This window comes from Mizuhopecten yessoensis, unplaced genomic scaffold (genome assembly GCF_002113885.1).
Source record: "Mizuhopecten yessoensis strain PY_sf001 unplaced genomic scaffold, ASM211388v2 scaffold5667, whole genome shotgun sequence".
Classification (NCBI taxonomy): domain Eukaryota; kingdom Metazoa; phylum Mollusca; class Bivalvia; order Pectinida; family Pectinidae; genus Mizuhopecten; species Mizuhopecten yessoensis.
Window position 1 is genome coordinate 32,617 of NW_018406163.1, and position 18,826 is coordinate 51,442.

At 35.0% G+C, this 18,826-nt stretch overlaps 1 protein-coding gene across 1 annotated transcript in view; it reads right to left on the reverse strand.

The window, feature by feature from the left end:
* Nucleotides 1–18,826, reverse strand: part of LOC110450996 (myoglobin-like) — a 34,182-nt gene that overhangs the window by 10,622 nt on the left and 4,734 nt on the right. Inside the window, exons 2-12 of the mRNA XM_021498817.1 lie at nt 12,255–12,350; nt 11,214–11,333; nt 10,455–10,573; nt 8,814–8,828; nt 7,695–7,794; nt 5,830–5,947; nt 4,255–4,306; nt 3,239–3,305; nt 2,601–2,676; nt 882–980; nt 337–433 (exon numbers count right to left, since the gene is read on the reverse strand). Coding sequence (XP_021354492.1) covers nt 337–433; nt 882–980; nt 2,601–2,676; nt 3,239–3,305; nt 4,255–4,306; nt 5,830–5,947; nt 7,695–7,794; nt 8,814–8,828; nt 10,455–10,573; nt 11,214–11,333; nt 12,255–12,350 — 959 coding nt within the window. The remainder of the gene's footprint in view (nt 1–336; nt 434–881; nt 981–2,600; nt 2,677–3,238; nt 3,306–4,254; nt 4,307–5,829; nt 5,948–7,694; nt 7,795–8,813; nt 8,829–10,454; nt 10,574–11,213; nt 11,334–12,254; nt 12,351–18,826) is intronic.

Sequence of the window (18,826 nt, forward strand, 5' to 3'; positions counted from 1 at the left end):
TACATGTCCTAGCTCACATTATACTATACTATTACATGTCATAGCTCACATTATACTATACTACTACCTGTCCTAGCTCACATTATACTACACTACTACATGTCCTAGCTCACATTATACTATACTACTACATGTCCTAGCTCACATTATACTACACTATTACATGTCCTAGCTCACATTATACTACACTACTTCATGTCCTAGCTCATATTATACTACACTATTACATGTCCTAGCTCACATTATACTACACTATTACATGTTCGTTTGTTAGCACTCAGTAATCTTTTGGAAAAGTTAATGTGCACTTTTCACAGGATGACCGAACAGACTTACTTTGTAATTATTCGGATGTGGCCACTCCGGAAGTCAGCGAGACAGCGCAGACAGTTTTTAAAGGCTGACGTTAGAGCCTCGTCTTTGCATGAAGTTACTGAAAGTTTCAAAAAATAGATAAACAAATGTTAAGCAATGAGGATAGGGACCATTACAGAAGTCCCCAAAACGACCCCCTTTACTACGAAATTTAAATTTTGACCTATTTGTTGCATCCCCTTGGCGGCCATTTTGTTTTAGGAATCAGAAATCAATTATGCGCACTGCCTCTCATATACGAACACACATGTTCAGTTTCGTTCAATTCCTTTCGGTAGTTTTCGAGAAAACTGGCGGAATTCTCCCTGACGGAAGAAAGTGGAAGAGAATAAGAATGGAAGAAGAAGAAGAAGAAGAAGAAGAAGAAGAAGAAGAAGAAGAAGAAGAAGAAGAAGAAGAAGAAGAAGAAACTGAGCAAAAGCAATCAGTCCCCCACTTCGTTTGGGGGACTTAATTATAAACTCGAATGGTTTGTACACATGTATGTCTTTGCGTGTATAGCTCACCATACTGACGTATTTGTGATCGTTGTTCCACCGTCTCGACAAACTGCCTGTGTTTCTGCGGCATGTACAGTCTGTGGTTCTGGAATATAGCTCTGTTATCTGAAACAAAATCAATTGACATTGGCCAGACACTTACAGATAATACAAGAACATGATATAATCTAATACATCCTTAATTTTCCAGGACTGCATTGTCAGGATATATGAAGGTTTTCACGCAGCAAACTCTTAAAGTGTCAAGAAGATACCAAGACTATTTTTTCTCTTACCCTGTATCCGCACTTTTACCGCTATGATATATCATTGTCTCACCCTAAGGGTTGAGATGGGGGGGGGGGGGGGGGAGTTTCCCCTATTCATAACAATGATATGACGTCACTTCAACAATACAATGACGTCATCTCAACAATCCATCAACGTCACATCAACCCTGAATTTAGCCTGTGACGTTAATATTACATTTTGTATATGATACACAATGGGTGAACAGGGTAAGAGAAAAAGAATCATTCACCCCCTTGTGGGTGGGATAGGGGAATCTCAACACTTTGGGGAAAGTCTCGTGTTTGGCAACTTAACAATCTTCCACCTCGGGTTGAGATTCCCCTATCTCACTCCGAAGGGGTGAAAGATTCTATTAGTCTTAAGACACGTAAAAATAAATCAGAATGTCTAGTTTTAAAGTGTGTAAAACATGCTCAGATAGACTGTCCAGTTAGTAACATGACGATCAGTATGAGATTAACTACATGTAGTTTAGAAATTTAAAAAAAAACACCAAAAAAAGCAAAAACACCGGGCATGAACATGCTTAAAGCTCGAAAAACACTCGTTATGGTGTAATATGAAAATATACAACATTTAAAAGCGTAGTCTGAAAGATTGAAAAATGATCACATTTCTCTAAACTTAATTAAGGAATATTATTACGTAGCATTAAACCTCAAACAACAAGCTAAACATACAATATTAATGATTGATTTTACTTCGAACAACACACTTATGTACAGTTTAATTAAGTATCAAATATTGAAAGTGTAAAATGAATTTACCCTGTGTTTGCTGTACCGATAGGGCAGAGTCTACAAGCTCGACAGTGAACGTATGTGGAAAATAATGAACTTACCATGTGTTTGCTGTACTGATAGGGTAGAGTCTACAATCTCGATAGCGGACGTGTGTGGATAATAATGAATTTACCCTGTGCGTGCTGTACCGATAGGGCAGTATTTACAAGCTGGATACTGGACGTCTGTAAAAATGATGAACTTACCATGTGTTTGCTGTACCGATAGGGCAGCATTTACAAGCTGGATAGTGGACGTATGTGAAAAATGATGAACTTACCATGTGTTTGCTGTACCGATAGGGCAGTATTTACAAGCTGGATAGTGGACGTCTGTAAAAAAATGATGAATTTACCCTGTGCGTGCTGTACCGAAAGGGCAGTATCTACAAGCTGGATAGTGGACGTCTGTAAAAAATGATGAACTAACCATGTGTTTGTTGTACCGACAGGGCAGTATTTATAAGCTGAATAGCGGACGTGTGTGAATATTAACAAACTTACCCTGTGTGTGCTGTACCGATAGTGCAGTACTTACAAGCTCGATAGTGGACGCATGAGGATAATAATGAACTTACCCTGTGTGTGCTGTACCGACAGGGCAGAGTCTACAAGCTCGATAGCGGACGTTTTGTGGATAATAATGAACTTACCCTGTGTGTGCTGTACCGACAGGGCAGCGTCTACAAGCTGGAGAGCGGACGTCTGTGCAGCACTGGCACCAATGGCCTGAACGGCACAAGGAATCAGTATTCATATATAAATTCATGTATTATGTCATTTTTTTCAGCAGATTTGTCTGTGAGGTCGTCAGTTCGAGTTCCGGTACTCTAGTGGTAACGGTCACTTTCGCATTCTGCACCCCTGTGATATGTCATAGCAAAATCGAAGGCTCAGTGTGCGCTACCTTGTGGATGAGACGATAAGGCTAGATTGATTCTTAGATGTACATCACAAGAATCTGTTAGTCGCGTAACGGAAAAATTGACTGGCTTTGGAGTCAGTGGTTGCTCCTATGTACTTCAAAGGACATGTACCAGCCTAGCGATTGTTCGTTTTGTTTAACTTGAGACCAATTAAATAGCTAGCCACGTACCTTCAATGTTGCTATGACATATGCCAGGGGTGCAGAGAGCGTAAATGAACGTAACCCTTGGAGTACCGAAGATAACGTTCTACTGGCCACATCCCTTTTTAAAATAATAGTTTAACTTTGTGCGTTGTTTGAAGATAGAAACAGCGTATTCAGATATGACAACGTATTTGAGCCTATTACAATGTGGGTACCTACTGTTACACCTTCGTCACTAACGCCCTCAAATAGAAGTCCCTCTGGTAATGGTGACCCCGGTCCAAATCTACAGCAATTAAAATATGAACATATCAAAGCAGAGATACATGCAGGTGATACACTTGTGTGTGTAGGGTATCGTTTCAAATATGAATACTTATATACTGTTTATTCAAATTTCATGACTAAATCAATACACTATAGGCACAATACAATGCCTGCTTTTTCCGATGCTACTCCTTCTTTTACTTCCATGTTTTCTAGGGTTTTGCGTCGTGCCTTTCCTTTTTGTCAGTAAGATTGATATTTTTGTTGTGCATATCGTGTACATCAACTCCAATAGCGAAACACCTTACATTTATATTATACATGTTCAAGTTCAAGTTCTTTATTTACTTTAATCCCTACGACTTATCCGTGTGTGTACTTTTACTTCAATTATTTTATATCATTGTTATTCGTTTAATTACTATATCCCCTTCATTGCACCAACTTCGTTTTCAAGGGAGGTTGTTCTTTATTAGCCGTAAGTCAGTTTGAAAACTTAAACAACTTTGCAGAGTAACTCCCTATGCCGTTTTCGGGGTAGCAGACGTATTCAATATGCAATGGTTGTAATTCCCTCACAGTAATGCCAGGCTGAACTGGTAAAAAGTTGATAGAGATGGTACTGACCCGGCCCCATACAATTGTTCGTAATCTTGTGACAACAGCGTCCATGGCATTGGAAAAGCAGATATAACCCTTAATATCTTAATAAGTTTTTGGAAACAGCGGTTGGACAATTTGCTTAAAAAAATGTTCTTACGTTTAGTACTGGTATAATAAAACAGTTTAATGTTTGCTCCCCTTGACCAGATGCTTTGCCCTCGGCTTTTGCTCGAGAAATAACTACATACATATTTCTATTCTACCGTGAATTACATTCAATATTACACCTACGTAAATACAGGTACATTGTCATATGCCCACCATAATACATTGCTTACATGTACCTGTTATAGTATTATACTTACCCGCCACAATATAGTAGAACCACATTTTGCAAAGCCTCGGCGTCGATGAGTTCTGTAGAAATAACAGGACAAATGACTAGTTGCGTGTACTGCCAATGACATAAAGAACAAATAACTCAATAAACATGTGCAGTTATATTCAATGATTTTTTTTTCTTTTGCGAAAATATATATACTGAATTATCTGCTGTAATTTGTCTACCCTTTCCTCATTGACCCCCCGAAATACGACAGGTCAAGTCTACCAGTTCTGTAACTTCGATTGGTCGACTTTGACATTAACAAACAGTTGTAATTTACATCTCAAACAAGTGTGTTCTTTTTACCTTTAATTTTACATGGAATCGATCAGTTTCATGTCTAACTATCACTGCTGTTTAGTTACAGGATTAAGAAATAATATACATAAACAATTGTAGGTTACATGTATATATTTGTTTCGAGCATACGTTAGACTTGATCGTATTCGTTACTTTTGACCTAACATCTATCACCAAAACATAATAACCACTGTCAAGGCAAGAAGCGTCCACTTCAAGATCATTCTTGATATCCAGGGGTTACGCTCACTTTCGCTGTGTAACCCCTGGATATCGAGGATGCTTCAAGATAAGATAATTTTAAATCTGGTTTCATGTATGGTGATTTTTCCTTCCCATCGCCATCAACCCGTCATCGTACGCACATGGACAATTTCGGTCACCTTTCAGACTCGTGTTATTGTGTTTGGACACGGATGAGACATTAATTCATTGTATGTCCTTACTGGAATCCTGAAGTCTCTAGTTGTTTCTCTTTCTGATCTATTTTCTGAATTCGGCGTTGGGTGTTACCACTAGTACATGTACCTGTGGTGTGATCACTTTTCGAAAATGATACACGGTTATTAATCATACGAAATTGTCAAAATTAATGAAATGTATATGGTGACCTTGGATTGAGCAGGACATCAGTAGACACTCGTTATATACACTTAACTGTTGTTAAGACATAAAACGACCACCAGTCGGGAAGGATACCACATGGAAACGGCAGGCATGATAAATATTTATTTATTGGAATCCACTATAACATATGTTTACGCCATTATTTTAACTGTTCAAACCTAGAGAATAAAACCCCCAACGTGTTTCTTCAATTGGCCAATGTACATACCTTGTACACAGTTCATTGATGGATTAGGTGTTAGAATTAAACACTCATTTATTGTATAAAAGGAAGTATACCTTCCTTTCGTTATATAATAGATTTATTACCATCTTAACATTTTCCCCTTTATCCAAAATACTACCTCAACTAACAAGGCAGTGGAAAAAGTTTACACGTGTGTTCACAAAACGTAGTCTCAGATCAATAACTTTGTCAAATATTTTACAATTTTAAATTCTCAATTAGTCGTGTTGTATCTTGTAAATTATTGAATTGGAAACCATACCTACATGCATATATATTTCATACCAGGTAGAATTATTTAATTTTGCTTATATACAACGTAATGAATTGTCAACAGTTAAAACATTTCTGTAAATCGTAATATGGTATCGACATTGTATCGGTTAAGAAACTTATTTTTACCATGGATATCAGAGAGCATTGCGGTCATTTTCCTCAGCACAGCAGCAACATCCTCTAGACAGTGTGCCAATGTACTAGCGTCCCCAGCTTCTGTAGCGTAAACAGCGTCCAGTGTTCTCTGTAACATGTTAAAATTGTTTTGAATATTTATTAACTGCATTTTTTTTGCCAAACTCGAGGACACGCATATCACGTTCATCTGTAGGATGTCGGATTATATTTGAGGGGGAAAAACATTCACCTTGCCAAGAAACATTGCACCTTTATTTATAACAACCTAAAAAGAACGACGTGAGTGATTGCAAGCAAACGACTCGCTGTTTTCAAATAATGCTGTCATTTTCAGTTTTAACGTTCTATAATCGTACGCAAACGGAAAAATGCAAAAAGAATGTTTAAATGATTTCCTCTATTGCCTTGTCACATCTTATTTTATAATAAGCAATAACAAATCATCCAATCTCTTGAGGACATCAGATTTATACCCGGCTGTTAAGGGCTATTTCAGAATAGGATTATAATGACATTTTCATAGAAACAAACACACAGACGACATGTCGATACCAAAACAAGAAGGCACAGATGGACCACGATAACAAAGAAGAGAAGGAAGCCTACACAAGCAGTGTTTTATATCATCTCTCGGATTGTCAACGTTAACCTCGGGTCTCCTTTACTTAACACAATAACGATCAAGTGACTATAACGTTTGTATATAACATGCTTGTATTACGTTATTGGATTGGACAAACTTGCCAATCTTGATTAAGTTACATTATTAGAGACGGTCAAAGCCTATGGAGATTTAACATTAGCGCCGGCCCCCGCTTTGAATTTCAAAACAAGATAGATAAAAAGGTAGGGGTATAGGAAGCTTAAATCAGAAAATTGAGTTTCAGAATTTATTTTATGACAAATGGGACGTCATTGATTAATACCTGTGTGGTTGTTAAAGGTGCGGTAATACAATTCCTTCTAGAGCATTTAAATGACACGATTACTTTAAAAATATATATTAATCGTATGCAACATGTTCCAACTGCTATTATCGTACCGAATATCACACTATTTCAAGAAGGGATTGCTTTTTTATTATGATTTAAGCAGAAAAGTATGTGAAATTTCATTACTAACGAAACATTTTCCATTTTGATACGTTAATCTACATAGTTTTAACATGAGTCTATTGTCCTTACTTGCTTAAAAGTTGTCTACCAATTATATCTTACAACATCAGAAATTTACCGCAACACTTATCTTTAAAACATGCGTTAAAAAAAATAAAATGTTTTGGTATGATACAAAAACAGAAAATCTATCGGTTTTTATCATAATAAACATTGATAATCAAATCTCCATGATTATGTGCAATAGGGCATTGATCATGTTTTGCATGCTAAGTATTTTACCAGTTTTTATATAACATAAAAAAGAAGTTTAAAATATAGACTACCATTGTAACTATATATAGGCAAGTTAACAATGTTAGTTACATTTTAAATTCTGTGAAAATGCTGCATGTTTTTCGAATTGAAAGTATCACTACGCTTACTTAATGTATACCAATAAGACATATTAAGTATCAAAATATCATAACTTCTTTTCAAAATAGCATTTGCCTGTGACATTTTATCTGTCATTTTGTAAGAATAACCCCGTCACTCAAAATGCTGGTACAACGATGCATGCAAGGAGGTCCACTACGGTTATTAGAAGTAATTATGAATAACCATGTATGCAGTTATTGATCAATTTTATGTATCTACATATGGCAAAAGAATAAAAGAAAACAAAGTGGGGGCCAACTGCTGGCCCCACCTTTAAAGTAATCACTTGTTACTTAAATGTTAACCATGTCAACTCACCTGAATCGCAGGTGTAAATGCTAATTCTACAGCAGCAGTTTGGCGAATTAAGTTATCGGCGTCCTTTCCACCAGGTAGAGAGATGATCGGTCTGATGTTACTACAATGTACAACACAACGTCACAATGGTCAACCCAATATACGGGATACACAGCAAAGCGCCACAGTGGTCACAACAGTGTACGGGATACACAGCACAGCGTCACAGTGGTCACAACAGTGTACGGGATACACAGCACAGCATCACAGTGGTCACAACAGTGTGCGGGATACACAGCACAACGTCACAGTGATCAAACCAATATAAGGGATACACAGCACAACGTCACAGCGGTCAAAGCAATATAAGGGATACACAGCACAACGTCACAGCGGTCAAAGCAATATAAGGGATACACAGCACAACGTCACAGCGGTCAAAGCAATATAAGGGATACACAGCACAACGTCACAGCGGTCAAAGCAATATAAGGGATACACAGCACAACGTCACAGCGGTCAAAGCAATATAAGGGATACACAGCACAACGTCACAGCGGTCAAAGCAATATAAGGGATACACAGCACAACGTCACAGTGGTCACAACAGTGTACGGGATACACAACGTCACACGGGTCAAACAACTGAGTGGGGATAAACCACAACATCATATTGGTCATTCAAGTGTCCAGGATACACAGCACACCGCTATATTGGTCAAAGTAACTCGTGGGGATACAGAACATAACGTGGTCAAAATATCTTTTTAACAATTTACAGGATTTGCATCTGCTTCTCCCTGACTTTTATGGAATATCAAATATCGATTGAATGTTGTTCCAATTAAATAACAATGTTGTAATTTACAACAAATTCAGAAAGTGACAAATTTATCTCCGGTGGAATATTAGCATCAATATTAATTCATGGACACACGTGAATCAAGTAATTCGTTTCCTCTTTACAGTGTATTGTGTCAATGCTTTATCGAGAACGTGGGAACATCCAGTATTTTCTCCACATACATGTATGTTGAATATTGTAGGAGCATTAAAGTAAGGTTATGTTTAAACCGAACCTCTCACTGAAATGTTATAATTATACAAGTGTACAATGTATAATTAAAATCATATACTTACACAAACGTCAGCGGTCTGTAAGATATAAATAAATGTAAAGGCATGAGACATATTTACTGTTTACATAAACAATAATCTAAATGTATCAGCGATGATTTTATTCTTTTATAGTACTGTACCGTTACGTTCCTGTTATTTAAGAATACAGAAAACCCAACATACATGGTTATTTTCCAGTATAAGTAAAGCAAATAAAACCCCCCAAAAATCTATTAATACCATCAGTGAAAGATACTTCTTAAAATCAATAGCTACAATAATGACAAAGTGTTCCGACCTAGCACTTTGTAGTTAATGTATATACGTCTACAATATGTAGTCACATTTCTAAATAGTCAAATCATTACACATTTCATACTGTTTTGCCTATCCTATACCACGCAAAAAACTCATTTGTCGTAGGTCAGCTTATAACCCGTCAGGATGGAATTTAAAGTGTACCGAACCGTGATGAGATTTGCTCTTGATGTCCTATTGCTGGTATACCTCATATTGCCCTACTGTTGCTATGCTTATATTATTCCATACTGTTCTTAAGCAACTGTTACTATGTTTAATGTTTCATGTTACCATACTGTTGCTACATATATCCTTTATAATTCCATACTGTTGCTATGCTATATGATTCCATACTGTTGCTATGCTATATAATTCCATACTGTTGCTATGCTATATAATTCCATACTGTTGCTATGCTATATAATTCCATACTGTTGCTATGATATATAATTCATACTGTTGCTATGCTATATAATTCCATACTGTTGCTATGCTATATGATTCCATACTGTTGCTATGCTTCATGATTCCATAGTTTATTATTTTTCACTTAAAACTTTACAATGTTTGACTGGAATATTTACTATTTATTTGTATTGCAAAAGAGAAATGCAGTATCACATACATGAGAAGTGTTCAATTTTGGGTACCCTAACGTTAAATGTAACAACAAGACATGCAGGTCAAGGGTTAGAGTTAGGGCTAGGGTTGAATATAGGGCTAGGGTTAGGGTTAGACAAAAACCTTATTACAAATCAGAGAAAGAGAGAAAGCCGTATACAAAATGTTTATTTTTTTACAAAAGCGAAACCCGTGTACCATTCATTCCCTCTAAAATATGCCAGCTGGTAGAAGCTTTTGAGAGAGATAATTGTAAATGTATTACTGTTGTAAATGTGTTAATGTTGTAAATGTATTACTGTTGTAAATGTAATACTATTGTAAATGTATTACTGTTGTAAATGTATTACTGTTATGAATGTGTTAATGTTGTAAATTAATGTTGCAACATTAACACATTTGCAACATTAATACATTTACAACATTAACACATTTACAACATTAATATATTTACAACATTAATATATTTACAACATTAACACATTTACAACATTAACACAATTACAACATTAATATATTTACAACATTAATACATTTACAACATTAATACATTTACAACAGTAATACATTTACAACAGTAATACATTTACAACATTAATACAATTACAACATTTACACATTTACAATATTTACACATTTACAACATTAATACATTTGCAACATTAATGACATCATTGTAATTGAAAAAAAAGGTTACTGCCTAAGCACGATATACAATGTAAGTAAAATGAGATGACTTACGCTTTTGGGTCGATAGGTCGCCAGTTTGCCAATACGATGTCGCAGTAAGATATTGTCGGACGAATGGACAAACTATCGGAAATTCCATAAAACGGCACCGCAATGCATCTCGGTATTTTCTGAAATTCAAAAAATGTGACGTCATGAAAAACAATCATGTAGTCAGAATAAAAGAAACACAAAAAAATTAGAAGGCATTACATCTTTGTAGTTTCTGAAACAACGCAACATCACAGAATATTACGTCTTAAAATAAGGAAGGCCGAAAGTATTGTCACACCATAACACATCGTATGGAGAAGGTAAATGTAATCTTAGAGAATAAAGCATTTACATCATATGGGCAATTATTAAAGTAGTAAAACAAAATAATACACTTTATGTGGAAAGGTTGGATAAAAAATAGAAAATAAATATCATACGAATACAGAGATAAATGTGTACATATATATAATTAGCTACAAGGTGACCTAATCAATTATACGCTAATAATTCGACATAGATTTTTATATATTAATAGCCATTTGGAAATGTAAGTGTAAGTTATTTAAAAATAAACCAAACTAGGTTGTTACCGATTACTATCGTAGACCAAGTATTTTGATGTATGTTGATGATTCATAAATGCCAAAACATGAAACATGGCCGAGGTAAACATGCAGAAATTAAGAAATATCTCCTTTTATTTTGATATATGTAAGAAACAACTCTCATTTATCTATTCATTTATTAAACACTACTTGGTCCTTATTCGTTTACCTTGGCCGGATCACTCTTTCCGTTTTGCCAAACGTATCCTGCTACAAAACGAGACAACTGTAGGTGTGCCAGGAACAGTTCAGCTCGTCCTGACAGTCTCTTGTGGTCGAGCATTTCTAGCTACATAAAAAGTGTTGTAAAAATGTACCAAAGATATTGTTGATACGGGACGACAGTGGCAGAGGAACTCCAAAAACTATACCTGCTAACTATACCTGCTAACTATAACTGGAATTAAACCAAACTAACATGGTGTGTCATTCAATGAAGTACATGTATATATCGTACAAAAAAGCTGTAGATATGTACTAAACTTTGAAAAAAATGCTACTCGGAATAAAACTCACATGCTACATGTAACACGGATTAAACACAAACATATGTCAAGCTATGTGAAACGCAGTTGCATTTTTCGATCGATACATGAAATGTTTTACAGATGTAACAGCGATGCTGAAAGTTTATAAAAGTGTGTGATAAAACCTATCACATATCTAATGAAATGGAAGACGTTTAAGAAATGTAAGTGTTGGTTTGCAGAATCTTTACGACAACATACGTCACTCAAATGTATAAAGAGTAAAATAAATTATTCGGAAAAATGATAAATAACTAATTCTAGAGCACGAGTACATTATACGAAATCATTTACAGGTACAAATAGCTTTGCTTTTGTAGAGTGACTGATGCATTCGACATCTGTATCGCGTTATCATAGGTAGTATTGGTGACATACGGACAAGTGTTACCAAATAAAGGGTATTTTTAACACAAAGACTTTGAGTAAAAGTTGTATGTAAAGGGCTCACTTCCTGTGAATATTTGGCTGTGTCCGTCAGCGAGATACTAACATTAACTTTACAATTTCACCTTTGAGGTATCAAAATTGTCCGTTACTTTTTGGGGTCCTATTACATCAAGAAATATCATGAATTATTGTAAATAAGGTACAGAAATAAACGTATTATTACACGGATATACAAAAACAGAAGATACATATAGCTGTTTGCTCAGACAAAAATGTTTGCTTGAGTGAGATACCTGATCAATGTGTTCCCGTACAGTTTTAGATTTCATCAGTTCTACAATACGGCTAGCAAGGTCATTCCAAGGCTGGAAATATTCCGGTAGTTTTTCCTGTAAAACAGAAGGATATAATGCATTCCTAACAAAGTGTTCCATTACCAGTGCGTCACCAACTCCTTTAAATGTGTGTTTTTGCAGTTAAAAATATAACTCTAACGACATAGATTTACGAAACAAAAAAACTTAAACTATAATGCAAATAATTTAGAATGTTAGGAGGTCCAAACTTCCCTTATCAACAAAGCAAAACAAACAAGGTTTCAATTCACAACGTTATCGCATGGTGTAATTGTTTATCGGCGTAACAGAAGATAAAACAGCATGGCGAAGAATAGTCAATATCAGCTTCAAGGGCAAGTCTACATTCTACGCAATATTTACAAAACTCCTACAATTAACCCGTGTCTATATCTTAATTAAGAATAAAAATACTTTATACAATTACAGATAACTTAAAAAAATATCCTTACGCCACCTACTAAAATCTTCAGGTACAGTATAATCCCGTTTATGCACGCAACGTGAATAATGAGACGTTACTTATAAACAAAACAAAAATGCATCAATAAAAAGTGTGTGTCAACTTCAAGCTCACCAGAATACTTTCAGATATATCTGCATCAAACACAGATATGTCGCTGTATTTATTAAGACCAGTCAATAAAACACCGTTTGCCGATATAATATAAAAACAATCAGTTATTCAAAGGTTATTAATGTCTTTCTTGCGACACCTACTAAAGGGGCGGGGTTGTTCATGTGAAAGCTAGTAATAATTTAGAAGCACGTCAAGGGCCATAGTTAAAACTCGTCGGTAATGTGTATGGCTAGACGCCCAGAGTATATAACTTGGATGTCAGTAATATTTATGGCTAGACGCACAGAGTGTACGACTTGGATATCGGTAATGTGAGTGGCTAGACGCCCAGGGTGTATAACTTGGATTTCGGTAATGTGTATGGCTACACGCCTAGAGTGTATAACTTGGATGTCGGTAATATGCATGACTAGACGTCCAGAGTGTATAACTTGGATGTCACTAAGGTGAATGGCTACACGCCAAGAGTGTATAACTTGGATGTCAGTAATATTTATGGCTAGACGCACAGAGTGTACAACTTGGATGTCGTTAATGTGAGTGGCTAGACGCCCAGTGTGTATAAATTGGATGTCAGTAATGTGAACGGCTACACGCCTAGAGTGTATAACGTGGATGTCAGTAATGTGTATGGCTAGACGCCTATAGTGTATACATTGGATGTCGGTAATGTGTATGGCTACACGCCTAGAGCGTATAACTTGGATGTCGGTAATATTTATGGATAGACGCACAGAGTGTACAACTTGGGTGTCGGTTATGTGAGTGGCTAGACGCCCAGGGTGTATTACTTGGATGTCAGTAATGTGTATGGCTAGACGCCCAGAGTGTATAACTTGGATGTCGGTAATGTATATGGCTAGACGCCCATACTGTATAAATTGGATGTCGGTAATGTGTATGGCTAGACGCCCAGAGTGTATAACTTGGATGTCGGTAATGTGAATGGCTACACGCCTAGAGTGTATAACTTGGATGTCGGTAATGTGTATGGCTAGACGCCCAGAGAGTATAAATTGGATGTCGGTAATGTGTATGGCTAGACGCACATAGTGTATGAATTGGATGTCGGTATGTGTATGGCTGGACGCTACTGGCCAGAGGTGGAGGGGTTCATATTCGCGAAAGGACCACAGTGCGCGCTTCGATCGCGAGCCACCTACAGGGAATCACGACTTGTCGTATTAGGGTTGTGTGGAGGGACTTTCCATTATCTCATGGAATATAAGCAGATCGATCACGGACAAATTAGATACAAAAGAGTTTGTAAATATTATTACCAAATATGATGTTGTATGTTTGTATGAAACGTGGGTGGAGAAAGAGGATGAAGTGGAATTGGAAGGTTATGACAGCAGTGTGTTTCCTAGAATGCATGGTAAAGGCGATGGAATTGTAATTTTTATTAAATCAACTATCTGCGATTATTGTAGGGTAATAGATAACATTAATGACAATGTTGTATTGTTAAAAATATCCAATAACATTAGAAATAATGTCAGTGATATATATGCATTTGCTTGTTATTTCCCACCTATAAATAGTGTTTTTTTATCACAAATGTGAATTGATATTTTTGCCAGACTTGAGGAAATGGTGTGTGAATATAAAGGATTAGGAAAAGTGATTGTACTAGGAGATTCCAATAAAAGAACGAGTATAGAAGTAATGACATTGTTAAGGGCCTGCGCATGTTATTTCAAATATTGTAAATTATGTTAATGATTCTGCACCATCCAAACGTTCCAATTCTGACCTGCATATTAACCAATTTGGAAGACATCTTCTTTCACTGTGTAAATCTACTTCCTTGAGAATGTTAAATGGACGACATAAAGATGATCCTAATGGTAGTATAACTTTTGTGAATAGTAGGGGATCTAGTCTAATAGATTATGTATTGACTTTTGATGACTTTTTAAAGAATATTACTCACTTTGAGAGTGGAATATTTGATGTTTTTTCACATCATTCTCCAATTTGTATTACTGTGGATTCATTTGAACAAAACATAGTTGTACCTGATTATAATGATAAAAATAGTATATATACACATGCTAAATGGAATGAGGATCATGCAGAGAGAGCATTGCATTTACTAGAGGAAAACCGTAGAGAGTTATTTAATGCTTGTAATAATATTGAGGATAATCAAAAATGTATAGATGAGTGTGTGAATAAGTTTACTAATATATTAAATGAATTGTTAATGCCTTTAAATGTTACTAAATACACCTCTAGAAAAGTAAAAAAAGTTCGAGTGGAGGATAAACCATGGTTTAACGAAGTTTGTAAAAACAGATATATTGAATACAAAAACGCATTATTTACTTTTAATTCACTTAAGTCAGAGGAAAATAAGAACATTTTTATATCTAAAAAGCGTAACTAATAAATGGTGGAAAAAGACGCATTATTCAACAACAACAGATTGAAAACAAGATGTCTTCTTTGAATAACACAATGACACAAGTTTAACCAAAAGTGGTCTCCCCTTAATATCTAAGAAGAAAACTTTTAATATCAATTGCATATCCGGGTAAACTTAAAGAATTAATTAAAGCATGAAGGAAGAATTTTGGTATTTAAGTAAATAACAGGCGTACATGTATGTATTATATCTGTCTTGTGTATGTGTTATGTTGATAAGTATGATTATTGGTTTATGTGTATGTGTAGATGGTAAATATATAATTATTTACTGTAAAAGAAAGGATAGATGTATCCATATATTAATGTCTTAATATAAAGAATGTTTGCAATATCTATATGGTATCAGGCATGCGAAGATGTGTGTGTATGGGTACGAGTGTATGTGTGTACAATTATGTGTGGTATATATGTATGACTCAAGTAATATATTTGACATTTCGAGTGTGTGTATGATGTATTTATGAATACATAATTTGTAGTTAATTTCACATAATTGTACACTGTTTATGTTTTTGTGTTTATGTATATAGGTCTAAATTGCTAGGTACATTAGTATTTGTACTCTTTTTTATTTCCCCAGACATTCCTTCTTAAACTTATCCAAATTACACATGAAAAACAACATCATTCAAAGTACATGAATTCGGTTTTATCTTGTTTAAATTTTAGGACAATATGGCAATCCCAAATCAATAAAGCAGAATTTTTGGCATGTAAAAGAATTTATAAATATAAAAATACGCTCAATATTTGAATATATAAAGAAGGAATGGTTGATGTAATTTAATATATCAATTTAATCAAAATAAATATTATCGTTATTGTAATGAATGAAATATACGTATGAATGAATGAATGATTTTGAATTTGGGTATGAAAGAATGAATGAAAAAGAAAGAGAGAATGAAGAGAAAGAGGCCTTTTGCATGAGGCTATATTATGTAAGAGGGATGATTCCGGGGCACCCCAACCCTGGCATCCCTCCTAAAGATGCTGGGGGAATAAAACAATTTGAACCTAAAATAAATAATTAAAAAATAAAAAATAAAAATAATAAAAACTGGAAACTAGATTAAAAGCGTGAATATATAGATCAACAAGGTAATATGATGGATTACTTGCGAAAAAGTAACCCTAAGCCTTTCTATAGTAGATTCAAGAAAAGAAAAAATAACGATAAGGGGGATCTTAGTGAACAAGTTTTTTTAAAGTATTTTCGCCAATTGTCTTCAACGGAACCTGTTGAGAATGAAATGGTTAATGAGCTTTAAATAATTATGATGTTAATATACCAAATACTACGTTTCAAGAATTAGATGATCAGATACCTGATAGTGAAGTGCTCAAAGCTCTAAATATATTGGGTAACTCGAAGGCGTGTGGTCCAAATCTACTGATTAATGAGTATTTTACTAAGGGTAAAGATGTGCCTATGCCATGTCTTGTGGTACTGTTTAACAATGTTTTAAATCTGGTTTTTATCCTACATTATGGTCGGTAGGTAATACAATTCCTATTTTTAAGAAAGGAGACAAGAACGATACCAATAGTTACAGAGGAATTACTTTAGTAAGTTTTTAAGGGAAAATGTTTACATCAATTCTTAATGAGCGTCTTGCTAATTTCGATAGTGACTATTCTAAATTAAGTGATGCTCAGTTTGGTTTTAAGAAGAATTTATCAACTATTGACGCTATATTTGTATTACTCACATTAATAAGTAAAACCCTGAAAAATAGAAATAGACTGTATTGCAGTTTTATTGACTACAAAAAAGCTTTTGACTTCGTTAATAGACAGAACTTGTGGTACAAACTTATCAAAGAAGGTATGGAAGGAAATATATTGAATAGTATACGTTCTTTGTACAGAGATGTAAAATGTTGTGTAAAGTATAACAAAAACATGTCAGATTTTTTTTCAATGTAAAAATGGATTATTTCAAGGGGAAATTATGTCTCCTCTGTTGTTCCCTTTGTATGTCAATGATTGCGAAATGATTTTTTTAACAGAAGGGTGTCCTTCTATAGAGCTACAAACTAATAATATATTTTTAATGATGTATGCAGACGATATGGTGCTATTGGCCGAAACTTCTGAGGGATTGCAGAAAATGTTAGATACATTATTACTTTATACAAATAAATGGAATCTTACGGTTAATACTTCTAAAACCAAGGTGATGGTTTTCCGTAACGAATGCCATATAGTGTTATATACTTTCTCACATTGAAATAAGATCTGCATCATTCTAAGAGTGGTTAGCTGATATGCTATAAAAAATGTAGGAGAAAATCTTCAGACAAAAATCAAATACTGAAATGAACAAAAGGCGATAAATTTTGGAAAAATCGTCGAATCAAAATTCTGTTAAGGGAGATACAACTTCATATTATGATTATAAAGTATACCAAGTTTCAAAGAGATCAGTCGAAAAATGTAGGAGAAGATCTCCGGTCAAAATTTAAATACTGAAATGAACAAAGGGCAATAACTTTTGGGAAAATTGTCGATTCAAAGTTCTTTTAAGGGAGACACAACTTCATATCATGATTATAATGTATACCAAGTTTCAAATAGATCGATCGAAAAATGTAGGAGGAGATTGCCGGACAAACAAAGTTTACGCCGGACGGACGGACCGACGGACCGACGGACAACGCCATACCATAATACTACCATCAAATTTGACGGTCGTATAAAAACATGTTGTTATATTGAAGTCTACATCAGAGAAGTCGGAAGACAAAAATACAAAATATAGGTTGTACACTATTTTTAGTTTTGTAAGTGTGTGACTACAGAGAATATACCTAACAAAGCAGCATGGATTGCTAGCCATGCTTGTATAGCACCTTATCTGTAAGTTTACCTGATTCTTTTCTTCCACTTCAAATGTGAGGTGGTATGAGGCAGAGGTAATATAAAATACACGAATATCATGCCTCGGTGTCTACCTATGTGTTTTGACCTAATTTAACCTTTATTACTCAGAATTCTATGCATAACATCTGGATTCAAAGGGTTTAGTACCGAAGTCTTTTTGTATAATATTGTAAGGATTCTCATAGTTGCTTGGTATTTTGTTTGTTTTTTTTGTTTGTATATTTTAACAACAAATTAAGAATGAATTAAATTCACGTCATCTTCCTAACAAGACGCTGTTCACTACTCACTGTTCCTCCAGCAGACTCCTAGTGTTTTAGTTCTCTGGGCTATTTATAGCCATGGATTAACAAGATCAATGATATTACTATGCATTTGTGGGAGAATATTATGATGCCCGATTGCGAGTTTGATACAATTATTATTGTATTTTCTTGAAAATATACTCAAAGTTAATAAGTACTCTAGTAACTAATTGTAACTAAAATGTGAATTTTGACATGCTAAAAATAGCACACACTCCAATTCACAGCGTGTGTAACATATTGATGCAAGGTCTCTTGTTTCATTTTTGCTGTGATATTCTCATCTTTGTTTCATGTCCTTACCG